Raw genomic sequence first — 17082 nt, forward strand, 5'->3', positions numbered from 1 at the left:
TAGGCATAGCATAAATAATGAAGTTCTTCTTTTTTGCAGTGCTAGGGATTAAACACAGGATTTCATACATGCTAGGCAAATGCTTCTATTATTGAGCTATGCCCAGTCCTAATAAAAGACTTCTTAAGAAATTTACTAGCAATGATGCTAGATGCATAATTTATTAAGCAGTTTTTGTAATAACAACTCCTAATAATTTAAACATTTTATTGCTTTCTATACTGATCATATACGTAAGTACAAATAATGTCTTCTGTTGGCTATAAATCATTCCTGAATTACAGACCAAGGGCTATATACTTAACATACCTGCTGTATATAAGTAATAGAGTAATAACTAAATGTAATATAGAATTTCAGACATAAGGCAAATCCCAGTACATTGTAGTTAAAACATATGCTGATTTTTAAAATCTGACACTTCCCAGAGGAAACTAGTACACCCTTAACAAAATGATTAGCCAAACGATGTACGTATGCACAGTAGCAGGAGCCAGCCCAAGAAAAGAACCACACATAAACACTGTAATATATCTATATTACAATCATATTTAAGCACAATTTTAAAATTATATTTGGTTATATTTTAAGAATAGGAATTACAAAGTTTAACAAAATTAGTGAAATAATAAACTTCATAATTTATAAGAAAATCAAGTTCACTTAGTGTCAGCACATTTTCAGTTACTACAGAAAACAGTTCAAGGTCTCACAAGCAATGCAACATTTTTATTTTTCACAGTTACTAAAATCAAATATTAAATAATTTAGTTACAAAGTATTACGTATACACACAACTACTTGTAACAGCATGACCAGTTACTTTCTTGAAAAACCAAGGACAAAATATTATACTTTTATTTACATATTGCCCGTAATATGTGATGGGCTTTTTCTAATTAAAAAAAGGTACATTTGAAAAAAAATTGAACCAGAACAGCGCCACCTAAAAGTTACATCCTACTGTCAGACATCACTGTCTTTGTAACAACTGCAGTACAATTTAAGAATCAACTTCATCCTAAAGTAAGAGCATTAAAAACAAGAAATCTAGCTATTTAAAGAAATCATGCTTCCATAATAAGAGTATCCTTTACAAAAAAGAAACCATAAAGAACGCAAAATTTAACTTTTATTCACAACACTGCCATACTAAATGTAAACTTTTCAATTGTTTCTTTTCCTATAGATACGTTCTTCCTCTTCACTGAGACCTTGTCCTGAAGAGCCTTGATCCTTTTTATTGTTGCATGAATGTACTTAACTTGGGAGCCATTTAAAGAAATTAGCACTCCCAATGTTTGAATACCTTTCCCTAAGGTATAGGTAGTTTTCTATTTAGGTTGCTATATGTTCATGTAAAAGTGACTGGCTTTTCATGTGATTTATAACACTTGACCAACAAAGGAAGCAATATCACTTAGTAATGTGTTTAACAACTAAAGGACCAACTCTGACCTAGGAAGTAAACCTAGGACCATTCCTGGAAATGGTTCTTGTTAGTAAAGATCAAACAATTTTCAGTTTTACTGGTTTTGGTTTAGTCTAATGATCAGGTTCACTTAGATACTATCTCATTCTCACTGTATTATGCAAAATGCTTTAGGAGAGCTGATAAAACTAGAAAATACTGATTTTTCTATAGTTTATACTCCCCAGCATTAATGATACTGCTATACTGAATGTGAAAGTAAAGCAATCCTATTCCCCCAATACAGCTTCAGTTCTAGTACACAACTGCCCTGTCTACTGCCAAAACTGAATAAAAGGTGGGGTTAAGGAAGCCATACTTTCCTAGGTTCTGTTAGGCACTCCACTGGCTGGTTTTGTTGTTGTTGTTGTTGTTGTTGTTGTGTTTTGTTTTTTCACTGAAATAAAGAACCTTCACTTACTTAATCCTTTGTGACTACTCCTCCCCAATATACAGGTCATATATAAACTAAAAATCTCCAGTACCTAATGTGCCCTTTAAAAGTCTATATCCAAGAGATTTCTATTTAACCAATGTAATATGGTCATTTAAAATTGTCACAGAATAATTTATAAAAGCAATGACATACTTAGTTCTCAGTCTTATACACACATCCTACATTAACTATCATATTTGAGATGTAGAATTTCTTAGGATACATTACATGCAGAGTAACTTTGAACCATAAGCTTGAAACAACTGCTGCATTAGAATCAAGCAACATCCAACACTCCAGCAGCCACAAGTTGCCGGGACAGCCAGTCCAACCCTTCGTAGAGCCCCATACCACTTCGAGCATCACAACCCTGAATATACCAGCTCCTACCACAGCATAGTTTATGAAGACTGAGAAGTTCAGTGATTTCTTCTACTGATAATGCTCCAGCAACATCCTAAAATACATAAAATATAATTTTTATCAGTCCTTCCAAGTGATCATTTTTTTCTCTTATGTTTATATAGAAATATGCTGATAACATATTTTTCAAACACATGTTTGATTTATTTATTTATTTATTTTTAGGAAAGGTTTCTCTGTGTAGTCTTGGCTTTCTTGGAACTCACTCTGTAAACCAGGCTAGCCTAAAATTCAGAGGTCCATTTACCTCTGCCTGACTGTTGGGATTAAAGGTGTGTGTGCTATCACTGCCTAGAAGCTAATACCATTCAAATTGAATCCTAAACAAAAACTGTATTTATTTTCAGCAATTATTTTGAGATTAATTGAACTTAAGAGTTTTGGTTAGAACTGTCTATATATATTAAGGATAATATAATGAAATCAATCACAGCTATGCCTCCTATCTGAAAGACCTAGGTCACCATAAGGCATCAGCCATCTGGCCCCGTCTCACCCAAAAAGGAAAGTACATATATAACAAAAATGGTTTATGCAGAAACTATAATATAAATGTATTATTTTCCATCCTTGATCCTTCCCAGGAACAATGAATAGTAGTGATTTCTTGTATATTTTTCCGGAAAATTTCCATGTACAATCAAAATGCATAAATTTTGTCTTGCTGGTTTGCATCTTAACAGAAAGGTATTTTTCAATTTAATGTTAGCAACACATGTAGATTATCAATCATAACATTAAAACTGCATCTCTTTGCATGGATAAAGTATAACTTATTTAAAAAGTCCTGCCATTATGAATACATGAAATCATAATATGCTATTATTATAATATGCTGTTATAAACCTGTATCTATTATTAGCCCTCTGTAGCACGATTAACCACAGACAATAACTGGAGTTCAACCTGAAGGTCAGAAAAGCAAAACAGCCAGCCACTGTCTCTTACCTCTACCTCAGTCCAAAATGGCGATCCTGCCTCCAGGAACCCTCAGAATAAGGCTGCCTGTCTTACATTCCTGTCTAGTGCTAGGATTAAAAATGTGGCCGGGAGGTGGTAGCGCACACCTTTAATCCCAGCACTCGGGAGGCAGAGGCAGGCGGATCTCTGTGAGTTCGAGACCAGCCTGGTCTACTAGAGCTAGTTCCAGGACAGGCTCCAAAACCACAGAGAAACCCTGTCTCGAAAAACCAAAAAAAAAAAAAAATGTGCACCACTACCGCCTAGTTTCTATGGCAAGCTAGTGTGGTTACTGGGATTAAAGGTGTGTGTCATGACTGCCTGGTCTCTAAGGCTGACCAGGGCAACTATTTCAACTCTCTGATCTTCAGGCAAGCTTTATTCATTAAAATACAAATGAAGCCCGGCGGTGGTGGCGCAAGCCTTTAATCCCAGCACTCAGGAGGCAGAGGCAGGAGGATCTCTGTGAGTTCGAGGCCAGCCTGGTCTACAAGAGCTAGTTCCAGGACAGGAACCAAAAGCTACGAAGAAACCCTGTCTCGAAAAATCAAAAAAATAAATAAATAAAATAAAATACAAATGAAATATCACTACAGCCCTCTCCATTCATGGATTCAACTAACTAGTTTAAATTTTTTCAGATTTTATTATATGCCCATTCTGAACATTCCTTGCTCCTACTCATAAACAACAACCAGTAAAACATTTCCTTACAGAACATGCCGACTTGCCGGGCGGTGGTGGCGCACGCCTTTAATCCCAGCACTCGGGAGGCAGAGGCAGGCAGATCTCTGTGAGTTCGAGACCAGCCTGGTCTACAAGAGCTAGTTCCAGGACAGGCTCCAAAACCACAGAGAAACCCTGTCTCGAAAAACCAAAAAAAAAATAAAAAAAAAATAGAACATGCAGACTTGTACTTGTTATTACTCTCTAAACAATGAAGGCTAACATACCATTACACACCATTTACATCTCACTAAGTCTTGTAAGTAACCCTACAGACGATTTCAGGTATTGAGGAGAATGTGTGAGTTATACACAAATGTTAATTATAAAAAGAACTTAAAACATCCAAAGGCTTTGTGGTATCTGTAAAAGGTCCTCGACCCAATCCTCCATGAATCATAAGGGACAACTGTGTACTCACACAGATATATAAGTTAAGTTTATCTATATTTACAAAATTATCTTCAATAACATGATATACTACTATAGACCCTGAGAGTAAAGAGGTATATACATCTAAAATCTGAACAGATGTTGCCGTTGTCTTAAATAAATTGTTTAATAACCATGCCAGCAGTGTATGACTCTCTAAGGATTCTTGATAGTTCATCTTAAGCAACATCACAAGCATCTTATTTGCATGTGTACTGATCAAGTAAGGAATGATGTTTCAGTTTTTGCCTAGTTTGCCTGTTCTTGTTAATTTTTAGTGAGACGAAAGTTCTTTACTCTTCATTCTACTTTCCCCTCCTGTGGCATCTACTATATTCAACTTTACTTCATTCAAAGAATGGCTCCATGGTTAAAAGCATTGCCTGCTCTTCCAGAAGACCTGGGTTTTATTCCCAGTACTCAATTGTTCTAACAACTATGTGGCTTTTGGCTTACAAATGTCTATTATCTCCGGTTTCAGGGTCTCTGACACCCCTCTTCTGACCTCTGTGGGCACCAGGCATACACATGCACAAACATACATGTAGAGTAAGTACCCATACACAAAACTTGAAATTAAAAACCCAAGCACTATGATGTGGGAGTGTCATATATCAATCTGTTGATTTCATTGGTTAAGCAATAAAGAAACTGCTTGGCCCTCATAGGTTAAAACATAGGTGGGAGGAGTAAACAGAACAGAATGCTGGGAGGAAGAGGAAGTGAGCTCAGACTAGACAGCTCTGCTCTCTGGAGCAGAGACGCCATGCTCCCCTCTCCCGGGTAGACGTGATAGCTCTGCTCTCTGGGGCAGACACATGAAGCTCAGACCCAGGATGGACGTAGGCTAGAATCTCCCTGGTAAGCCACCTCGTGGGCTGCACAGATTATAAGAAATGGGCTAGTCCAGGTGCGAGAGTTAGCCAAGAAGAGGCTAGATAGAAATGGGCCAAGCAGTGTTTAAATGAACACAGTTTGTGTGTTGTTATTTCGGGCATAAGCTAGCCAGGCGGCCGGGGTGCTGGGGACGCAGCCCCGCCGCTCCTATTAAAACAGCACTACTTCCCTTAAAAGCATTCTCCCCCTCCTGTGAAGCTTAGGTTCAACATTTAAGAACCTAGCCTTTCCCACCTACTCCTCCATCTTTTCCTTTCAGTCACAATTCTAATTGTACCCTATAAAAGTCCTCAAATCTCCTCCACCTTTCTATTCTTCTATTCAAAGTATTACATGTATTACATGTCCTACTTTTACTAACTGGCTACGGTTTTTTTTTCTACATTTTTTTCTACCCTCAATATTAGTCTTAAAATTTTGGTATGGTGTTATCATATACTAATAAGCCCAAAAAGTGGATTATCTTTTCTTTTGAATAAAATCTTAACTTTTTCATCTAGCCCTGTAAGGCCTTTACAGCATGACCAAATAGATCTATTAATCTAGGTTTTCTTCATCTTCTACCTGAATGTCACGTGTAAATTAGTATGATGCTCCTTAAAAATACCCATGCTATTTTCTCTTCCATACTATTTCCTTCACCTATACACCCAAAGACATCTATAAATTCATCACATCACAATTTTAATTCCAATCTTCTAACCTAATCCCCCCACCATATCCATTTGAGGGATCAAAACCAGGGCGATGCATATATTGCATGAGAGCACTACAAATCAGCTAAAACCCCAGCCTTTATTTTCTTGAGGCAGGGTCAAGCTATGTAGCTCATGCTAGCTTTGGGATTTCTATATAGGCCAGGACAGATTCTCCTGATCTTGCTCCCTAAATACTACATTTAGATCCTTTAAGATACCACTTCATTTAGAATAGCTCTGCCTCCTTACTGAAGTTACTTCTCAGTTTATCTTCGTTAGAATATAATACATCATATACATACACAAGAATGCATTACCTGCATCAATTACTTGATTAGTGTGTTTGTGCGTACTCTAGGATACCAAAGTAACACTTCCACAGCAGAAATTTTATAGTTAATGAATTGACTCTTGGAAATTTTCTCAAATGACTTATGACTGAAGCATAGGCTATAAAAAGCTACTAAAGTAGTAAATGTTCTGATATAAAAATCCATTACCTGTTTGTTAGCAAAAATCAGCAGCAAGGCATCTCGGAGTTCTTTTTCTGTTAACAACTTTGCAAGTTCACTGTGTGCTTCACTGATTCTGTCTCTATGACTGCTATCAACAACAAATACAACAGCTACCAAAATACACAAAAATATTCAAGTTATTCGTTAAATTTCAGTTAAATTAACATAGTACCATTCATTATTAGATAGTAATAATTGAATAACATAAATTAGTCTAGCTAAATTTTTTTATCATCTATTTTCATTTAAAGGCTGCCTATTTAATAGCAGGACTTAATAATTAATGATGATCTTGAGTAGTTTATATAACTTCACAGGTTTACTTTCTTCTCTGATAGGATTTATAAAACTATTAAATACAAATTCCTCTCTCTGTGTCTGTCTGTCTCTCTCATGAAAATGTACTTAAAAGCTATCTTGAGGCTACCTGTTCTTTGAAAACTCCCTTTACAAAGAGTCTTATATAAGCAGAGGAGAACTATTTAGGTGGAAGAAGATCAGGAGAAGGAAGGAGGATAGTATGATGACACATACATATGAAAATACAATAATGAAACTCATTACTTTGCATGGTAACCTAAAAAGGTTAAACACACACACACACACAAAGCCTTGATGTTCAGGCGCACACCTTTTATCTCACCACTCAGGAGGAAGAGGAAGAAAGATCTTTATGAGTCTGAGTGCAGCCTAGTCTATATAACAAGTTCCAAGCCAGGTAAGACTACATGGTGAGACAGTTTCAAAAACTTAAAAAAAAAAATTGAAATAATTTTTAAAATCTAAGATACCACCATGATTATATAAAGTTTCCTTCTCCTTCAATAAGGTGTCACCATGATTATCTCTCTAGTTTTCTTCTCCTTCAAAATTATGGCTCATACTAACCATAATCTCAAAATTTCCAGGGGAAAAATAATTAGCCTAACATTTAAATGGGAATAGGATGATGACATAAAAAATAGGTGTATCAGTATGTTTGATGGGCGCTGCACAAAGTGTAGAATGGAGCCAAGTGTGACAAAGGCTAGATGAAATGCTAGAATATGTGCCATTTGGTCCAGAGAAAACTCTGATGGGTTCCTCCGGGAACACACTGATTATAAATCAGGAGTAATGCTGTTGAGCAATAACAATAAGCTAAATGTTGACCTCAGACTATACATATGTGCCACAAACACAATTTCATGTTACTTTATTGTCAGTAATCGTACCCATAAGAATACTGATTCAACTTTAATAACAACCAAGAGGAGGTAAGCATGTTTTTTATTCACAAAAATGGCCTTTCATGAGTAAACTAAATGTACATATCCCAGTTTCACCATTCCTTTGAAAATTTAAATAAAATGCATTCACATTACACCCTCCACCATCCTTCCCACTCAGATTCCACTATTATTCTTCTAAGTAACAGTTTTGCTAGTTAAATCAGAGGACTAAAATTCATCTTAAGAATTTGTTAAGTTAGAATGTCATTTTTGACTCATACCTTGTGTATTGAGGTAATAATGTTTCCACAATGGTCTTAATTTGTGCTTTCCACCAACATCCCAAATGGTAAACTTCAAATTTTTGTATTCCACAGTTTCCACATTAAAACCTGTTTTGTCAAAACATTACTTTTATATTGTACTTATATTTAACAATGAATGACACATCAAACAAAAGCAAATCCCTGTTTATATTTTTGAGATAGCAATCGTCTGCTATAGCAATAGCTACTGAAGCCAAACCAACTTTGGGAAATGTCTACTTTTAATGCTCGACCTCTACAGTTTCACCAAGGTCCTCAAGACCTGGAGTCCATATATCTGCCAGCTCTGTACCACTGCTACGTCCTCATTCCTAATGTCAGTCAGATTCTGTAAGCTTTTATTCCACCCAACTGCCCCATCAACATTTAGTCCTCTGCAATGTCACCAAGCATATTTCAGCCCCCACAACCATGATCTCATTGTTTGTGTCTTAGAGCCAGGAAAGGAAACCTGTATAACAATATCACACTCAGAATTCAGCTAGCTACAAGCTAGTTGGCTGTCAGTATTCAAACTTACCAATTGTTGGAATAGGCTGCATGAACTCATCTTGTTTTAATTTGAATAAAATAGTAGTTTTTCCAGCACCATCTAATCCTAATGTAACTACTCGGATTTCCATTTTGGGTCCAATATGAACTCTGTTGTCCTGCAGTTTTGGAAAAACTGAAGTCAGAATAAGACAATATTCATGCTTTTTGTTTTCTGTTTGTTTTTTAACCATGTTGAGTGACAGACCTTATCTGTCTAATCTCCAGGTGCATGCACACACAATATATTCACACACATGTAAATATCACACAGAAATTTAATACCTAAAAAAGTGATAATTAAGAATAAAGACCACCATTAAATTTCAAGAAATATTTGTTAAAAATATAATATTGGTATATATTTTCCCAGATGTATTCCACATTGGATAAGAAGCATAAAAAAATTTACTTTTCTTTTTTTGTTTATTTTTCTAGTGCTAGAAAACAACTCAGGGCCTCATCCTGTAACAAAAAACAAACAATATATCCCAACTCTCCAAACATGCTTTTGAAAACAGTATTATACAAGTAATACAACTATTATTTTTCATTTGCCATATGTTATGGAAAGCTTTCACTTTAATATATACTGGCAAAACTATTTTGATAATTTATCACTGTGGATCACGATTTAACTGATCTGTTAGATTTTAGATCATTTCTGATTTTTTGATTTTTACAAAGAATTATGAAATGAACATACATACATATACATATTCCTAACTTCTCTCTAATATAAAAATGAGACTAAATAGTAAGCATTTACTAGACTATGTTTTAAATTTATATAAAACTTTATACAATACTTCCTGACAGTTAAGTACTATTTGTTGTTAGAAATTATTGTTTTGCAGCCGGGCGGTGGTGGTGTGCGCCTTTAATCCCAGTATTCAGAAGGCAGAGACAAGTGGATCTGTAAGTTTGAGGCCAGTCTGATAGACAGAGCAAGTTCCAGGCCAGTGAGGGCTGCACAGAAAGATCCTGTCTTGAAAACAAACAAGCAAAAACAAGAAACTATTGTTTTCCTTCCTTTTTTAGAGTACTATTTTAACTTTCTTTTTTTTAATATGTAACTTATTTTTATTTTATGTTCAATAGTGTTTTGCCTGCATGTATGTCTGTGTGAGGGTGTCAGTTCCCTGGAACTGGAAATATAGACAGGTGTGAGCTACCATGTGGGAGATGGGAACTGAACCTAGATCCTCTTAAGAGCAACCCAATGTTAACTGCTGAGCCATCTCTCCAGTCCACAGAATACTATTTTTCTTGACTTTCATGATTCAAAATTTTACTGGCTTTTAATACCCTTTTAAGAATATTATTTTCTTTTCAAATGTTAATATATTTAGAAACTTATGAGATATTCCTTTTCATTCTACTTAAGTTCAATTGTTCCATAAGCATCAACTTAATATATATGTGGGCTCCAAAATATGAAATGTAGTTCAATACTACATCTCAAAAATAAAATTACATAAGGATAAAAATCAAGTTCTGAGAACCCCAGATACTAGCTGAGAAGCTATAGCACTCAAATCAGTAGAAAATCAAGAAGAGAACTGCGGCAGGAACTGGTGGGAGAGTTTTATTAGCATGGGTAAGGTGTATTTTGATCTCTAGTACTGCAAATAAAAAATAAATTAAGTTGAGGCATTCTTAGTGTCCATCACTGTTCTTTCCTTACCACACATAAGAAGATATAAACTAGAACATTATAAAATACTAGTAACTGCATTCAGCACCTAATTAAAATGATTATGGTGTGGAAGACAGAAATGGATCACTGTGACATCCTGTCCTCCAGACTAGCTCCAGGTTCAGAAGAGACCCTGTCTAAAAAGAACAAAGCAAAGAAACATAAAGCAAGGCACCCAACATCTTCCTCTGACTTCTGCACATACTGGTACACGTGTACATGCACAGACTGTCACACCAAACCTAAACAGGTAAGATAATAAGTCTTATATATTTTGGACATAATTAGATCATGGTACTTAGAACTGTTATCTAAAAAGGTAAAAACAGTCATATATCTTGTTATGGGGTGATTTTAGGGTGCACACTTGAAGAAAAGAAAGGCATTCCACTTTTAAAAGTGGCGAAAGTACATAAAAATTTTTCTATAATTTTGAGGAGTAAAACTAAGAAAAACTCTAAATGGTTTTGTATAGTGAACAGAGTGAAATGAGTTAGGGGACAGGGGTAGAAGTCTTTACTGAATGAATTGTACACTGCAGATTTGACTTTCAACTATGTAAACATTTTGAATAATTATAGAAAAAAATAATTTTAACTGTTGCTAAAAATAGCAAACAAGATAGAGTTCAAACACAACCCATTATAAAAACAAACAAATACTTCAACCCCATATGGGTCTTCTTTGGTGTCTGTCTGTCTCTCTCTCTCTCTCTCTCTCTCTCTCTCTCAAAACAAAAACAATTAAAAATTTGACTGGAAGTCAAGCATGATGGTGCATACCCATAATACCATCAACTGGGGAGTAAAGAAAGGAGGTTCAGACTAACCTCAGCTACACAGAAAATTCAAGGCCACCTGCTATGTGACACTGCCTCAAAAAAAAATTATTGTTACTTTGGAAAAAACTGAGAAATCTGAATATTAGCTGGATAACTGATAATAAGTATTAAAAATGTAAAATTACTAAATGTTTTGGGTACAGTTCCATTTAAACTGGAAAATAACAGAGATTAAATCTCACTTGTTTCTATTTCCCACTGATTAAAGTTTTCATTGAAATTTTACAACTCATGAATTTCCTAGTGTTCTCTTTAAGTTGATTTACATTTCATGCTACTTACTTACAAGCTGTAGGAAGCATAGGTAAAAACAAGTACAGTACATCACCTTTGTAAAAGTGACTGGGATACTGGCATCCAACTGAATGTGATCTGCAACTTCTGTAAACTGCTGCTGCTGTTTCTGCAGTGTTTCTAACAATCTTGTAATTTCTTGTTTTGCCAAGACAACTCTGCAATCATCCTAGAAAACAAGATGTTATTTTCCATAAAGTTTTTCCATTTTTAAAAATGGAGACTTCATCAACTTTCAATAAAGACCATTTAACATTACAGTATAAAAAGTAAATTTTAGAAGCTAAGGAGCCACAGTTCAGTTGGTGAAGGGCTTGCCTCACAAGCATGAGAACTTTGAATTCAATCCCCACCCAGCACCTATGTAAAAAGCCAGGTACAGTGGTACTTGCTTGCAGTGCTGAAGAGGGGTAAGGTACACTACATTCGTAAACTTGTGTTGTTTGAGCTCACTGAGAAGCTGGCTCAGGAACTTCAAAGCCAAGTCTGCTTATGTTAAGTGTCCTCAAAACTCCTTGTCTGGTTATGGGATGGCACCTTAACTCCATGACAAGAAAGAGGACAGCAAATGAGATCAAGAGTAAAAACATCATCTCTTAGGTTTCTATTGCTAAGATAAAACAACATAATCAAAAGAAACTTAGGGAGAGTTCATTTCAGCTTACAGTTTCATATCACAGTTCATTCCCAAGGGAAGTCAGGGCAGGAACTCAAATAGGGCAGGAGCCTGGAAGCAAGAACGGATGAAGAGGCCATAGAGAAGTCCTGCTTTACTGGCTTGCTCTCCATGACTTGTTCCATCTGTTTTCTTTAGCACCCAGGACCACCAATCACTACAAGGTTGCCCAGCAGTCAATCAAATAGGGACATTTCGTCAATTGCCATTCCCTCTTCCAAAATCACTCTAGGCTGTGTCAACTTGACATAAAACTAGGCAGCACACATCATGTCCTTAGAAACAGCTACAAGATAAATCATTTCAAACATGTTACTATTGTTAGTTTATCCCACGACATAAAAGTGCCTACAGTCAGAAAGAGAAGTATGAAGTCCTGCCACAGAAAGTTCGTCCATGGAAAGCTCAACTGGGAACTCCAGCTGGCTCCCTCAACTTCTCCAGCTGATTTCTGTTGGATATTGTTAGCACTTGTTTTGATAATGTTATCTCTACCTGTGGCTATTTGTTCTTTTATTTGGAAGCCTCGCCCAAGGCCCTGCTCTGCCTGGAAGTCCATCAAGAACTCCAGCTGGCTGTCTTAATGGGACTTCCCTAATCAGTTTCTGCTAAATATGATAAATTCCCAGTTTGACTATGCTATGTTTCTACTGTTATTTTTTTCTGAAAATGTCATCTGAGGGGACAATCTGCTCTGCCAGAGACTCTAGCTGGTTGCCTTAGAGACGTTTGCCCAGCCAGTTTCTACTGGATGCTTTGAGCACCCAATCTGATGTTTTCCTTTCTCTCCCTCTCCCTCCCTCCCTCTCTCCCTTCCTTTCTCTCTCTCTCTCACCTATCTTTTTATATAAATCTATCATCCATCGCCTATCTATCATCTATCACTTACTATTTATTCTTTAATTTGGCTTGATAGACACTTCACTCATTCAAAACTGAAAGTATGGGTGTTGTAAATAATTTTCAGGAGTCATAGAGAGGAGGATCCCTAAGGTTCAGGAAGACCATATGTAACAGGAGGTATACCACACTCCTCAGAACACTTGAGAGCATCCTTTGCCTTTATGTGTATGTACATCTGGACATACATACTTTCACAATACAGGTGTATGTGCACACATGCAACATACATACATAAACTCTTCTGTTAATACTTTTAAGGCAGGGTCTCACTGTATAGCTCTAGCTGGTCTAGAATTCACTTTGTAGACTAGGCCAGACTTAACTCACAGAAATCAACCTGACTATGCTTCACTAGTGCTAGGACAAAGGAATGTATCAACACACCCAGCTATATAAACTTTTTTGAATTTTCAATTTTTATTTGTATACATCTGTTAATAACTTCACATCTAGAACTTAGCATCAACATGACCAAGAATTAAATAACAAATACTGAAGTGGGGGAAAATGAAAAAGAAAATTATATGTGCATAAGTGTTTTGCCTGCATATTTGTCTATGTATCACATGTGTGCAGTGCCCATGGAAATGTAAGAAACCTGTAAGAAAGACCCCACAAATTTTTCAAAAATTCCATATCCTTCTAGGAGGGCTGATAGTCACAGGAACACCAAGTCAAGAGTAACCTACCTTCCAGCTTCCCTCTCTTGCTCTCTATTAAAAGTGCCCAAGATGAAGCTAGGAGATAATACAGATACTTACATAGTTCTAGCTCCAGTATCAATAGTAGATTTTAGAAGAGTAAGACAAGAATTAAAAGACACTATAAATGGCATGTACATTATCATAGAAATTTTGGTCATGAACTTGATATAAATAGAAAAGGGAGACCTCAACTGAAGAATTGCTTCCATTGGCTTGGCCCATGGGCATGTCCATGGGGCATTTTCTTGATTGCTACCTCACATTGGAGGGCCCAGTCCACAGTGGGTGGTGCCACCACTGGGCAGGTAGGTTTGGGCTATATAAGAAAGGTAGCTGAACAAGCCAAGGAGAGCAACCCATTAAGAAGCATTCCTCCACAGTGTCTGCTTCAATTCCTGTCTGCACCTTCCTACCTTGGTTTCCCTCATTGATGGGACTGTTACCTGTAAGACAAATAAACCCTTCCTGCCCCAAGATGGTTTCTGTCAGCATTTTACATAGCAACAAAGAACAAGCTAAGACATGCATCAACTTTTACAAGTCAATATAAGAACTCAACAGCAAACAAAACTAATAATGAGCTCGTAGGCTGGTCACACTCTAAGTATAATGAGACATGTAAGAGAAAAATCTCAACACTGGTAAAAGTTGCAAACTACCGTTTGAAATTAGCACATCAGTAAAGATAAGATAGGCTATAGCTTTTCAAAAACTCCTAGGGCAATAATTACCCCTATACCTCCCACTTGTGACATTTTTGCTCAAACAACCTTGAATCCCACTTATTTTAAAAAAAGGAAATCATCTGCAAACTGAGTGATGGATTAAAGCTTCCAAGAGTAACATCTGAGTTACAACTTAAAGAAGGAAGATCTTCACTGAAAGAAAAGAATACATCAAAAGACAGAATATGTATGATAAAGAAAGGCAAGGCAAATGGGCTTGGCATGGTTGAAAAAAAATGACATTACAGGGATCTAGAATCGAAGGTTTTATGACAGGAACCTTTTATGACAAGGTTTTATGAATAGGAAGACACTAATATGGTTAAGTGAAACAATTTGAAGTTAGAGACCATATCCTAAGAGTAATGTTAACACATGCAGTCAAACCCAGTCACTAAAGAAATGAAAGAGTAAAGCGTATCTCTGATTAACTGTATACTTAACATTAAAAGTATAGCCTAACTACATTTGAATTACCTACCTGCTGTAAAGTCTTTTCGCAATGGAGACAGGCTGTTGAAACCTGAGACAAGAGAATAGTCATATCCTCTTGTTGCTGCCTGAGCCAAATGAGCTTTTCTCTCACATGGGCATCAACAACACTTAGAGCCATTTCTTCTTGACGACAAAGAGTTTCATGTAAATCAGAAAAATAAGCTCGGACACATGATCGGGCATTCTCTGCAGTACCTGGGACCTATGAAGACAAAAGTAAAATTTAAACAATTAAAACCTTAAATACCAGAATTTAAATATCATCTTCGCCCTTAGAGATTTTAATCTGTCCATTACACCTTTTCCTGTAACTATGTATGAACTTTGAAGTTTAACTGTTAATAAATTATACCTGAAACAAATTGGAACCTAATCTCCAGTTTACCCATCTCCAAACCTAATTTCAGTAAATAGAAACTTCATCAGGTGATTGAAGTTTTAAAAAAATGTGAAGAAAAGGGTCTGGAGAAATGGCTCAGTGGTTAAGAGCACTGATTGTTCTTTCAGAGATCCTGAGTTCAATTCCTGGAAACCACATGGTGGCTCACAACCATCTGTAATAAGATCTGGTGCCAAATTCTGGCCTGAAGGGACACATGCAAGCAGAACATTGTATGCATAGTAAATAAATAAATCTTCAGAGAGAGAGATCCAGAGAGTAGTTTAAAGAATTAAAAAAAATGAAGAAAGCAAAGAAAGGAGGAAGGAAGAGGGAGGGAGAGAGGAAAGGGAGAGAGATGGACGTCTCTTTCATATTCCATAACCAGACTTGGCAAATTCTGCTGACTCCAATATAGTTATGGAATTTAGTCAGGCTTTACTGCCACCACCTCCAGCAAACTGATCCACACAATATAATTTCCCACCTGATTATGGTAAACAGTCTTCTAACTTCTCTTAACTTCTTGACCAAACTACCCACCAATCACTATTGACAACTAATTGCCAAGTTAACTATTCTTTAGAATCTCAAATTCATGCTCTTTTTATTGCTACTCCAGTATTACAGGACACAAACATATCTAAACTAGATGATTCCAACAGTGCCTTAATAGATCTTCCTGCTTTCAGAGCTACTGTTCTTCCAACCCACTTCTATATTTAACAGTAACATTCTTAATGTAAATGTAATTATTTCATTCCTATGTCAATAGTTTAATGGCTCATATTGCTCTTAACCTGAAGTTCTAAATTCCTCAGCACAACTATTAGATTATGGAATGATTTAGTCTTTAATCCCTCAATTTTTCTTCTTCTCCAACCCAACACAGAGCTCCAAACAAAGTGAATTTCTTTAAGAACCTACAATTAATCCTCCAGCCCTTAACTTACAATCACTTATGTGCATTCTTCCCTTCGTGGGATAACTTACACCTGACCCACTCTTCTTTCTGAATTCCTTCAAATCTCAGTTTAAACATCACTTCTAGGAAGCCTTCCACGAACTATATGAAGTGTTATACATCTTATGTACTACCAAGTATACTGTACTTCCTTCCCACAACAAAAAATAATTATCAAATCTGAAACTCTCTTATAGGACAGAAAATAAATTCCATGAAGCCAAAACATTTTCAAAACTTTATGTTCACCATCCAGTACAGTGCTAGCACACTGTAATTGTGCAATAATTATTAGAAGGTGCAAAAAAGAGAAGAGGTTAAAAAGACAAAAAGGTTAGAAAAGAATACATACATGTTCTGTGTGAGCCATTCCAATTCCATCTTCCACTATTTGTTCTCCTCCTTCAATGTGCTGAACAATTCCAACTAGTTTCCTGGAATAATCTGAGATTTCTTCAGTGAAGGTCCGTATGCAGTGAGCCATATCTAAAATTGAGGCTCGGATCTGGTTAGCTTCTGGTTCCAGTACTGAATGCTAAAAATACAATACAATTACAGGGAAGAATTCATAGTGGTGAGTGATGTCTACTGATTTACAAAAACTACTTAAGTCTCTTTTAATATAAATGAACATCAGCCACAAGAGGTTTTTGTAATGTACAACATTAGAAGACAAAAAAAAAATACTAATTTATTTTCACTCCTTCTTAAGAGAACTATACTATGAAGAAATAAATCAGAAGTTGAAAGTACATGTACTGTTTTACAAGAAACCA

General features: G+C 36.1%; 1 protein-coding gene across 2 annotated transcripts in view; it reads right to left on the reverse strand.

Annotated features, from left to right (window-relative positions):
• Window positions 1-550: 550 nt before the first annotated feature.
• Window positions 551-17082, reverse strand: part of Trim23 (tripartite motif containing 23) — a 29080-nt gene continuing 12548 nt past the window's right edge. For both annotated transcript variants that reach the window (XM_041663213.1, XM_041663214.1), the window contains 7 exons: window positions 16659-16841; window positions 14950-15165; window positions 11495-11629; window positions 8616-8745; window positions 8051-8161; window positions 6544-6668; window positions 551-2364 (listed from right to left, as the gene is read on the reverse strand). In XM_041663213.1, the coding sequence (XP_041519147.1) occupies window positions 2185-2364; window positions 6544-6668; window positions 8051-8161; window positions 8616-8745; window positions 11495-11629; window positions 14950-15165; window positions 16659-16841 (1080 nt within the window). In that variant the 3' untranslated portion in view covers window positions 551-2184. The remainder of the gene's footprint in view (window positions 2365-6543; window positions 6669-8050; window positions 8162-8615; window positions 8746-11494; window positions 11630-14949; window positions 15166-16658; window positions 16842-17082) is intronic.

Source organism: Microtus oregoni, unplaced genomic scaffold (assembly GCF_018167655.1).
Source record: "Microtus oregoni isolate MIOR12 unplaced genomic scaffold, Mior012 000014F_ref0000157, whole genome shotgun sequence".
Lineage (NCBI taxonomy): Eukaryota > Metazoa > Chordata > Mammalia > Rodentia > Cricetidae > Microtus > Microtus oregoni.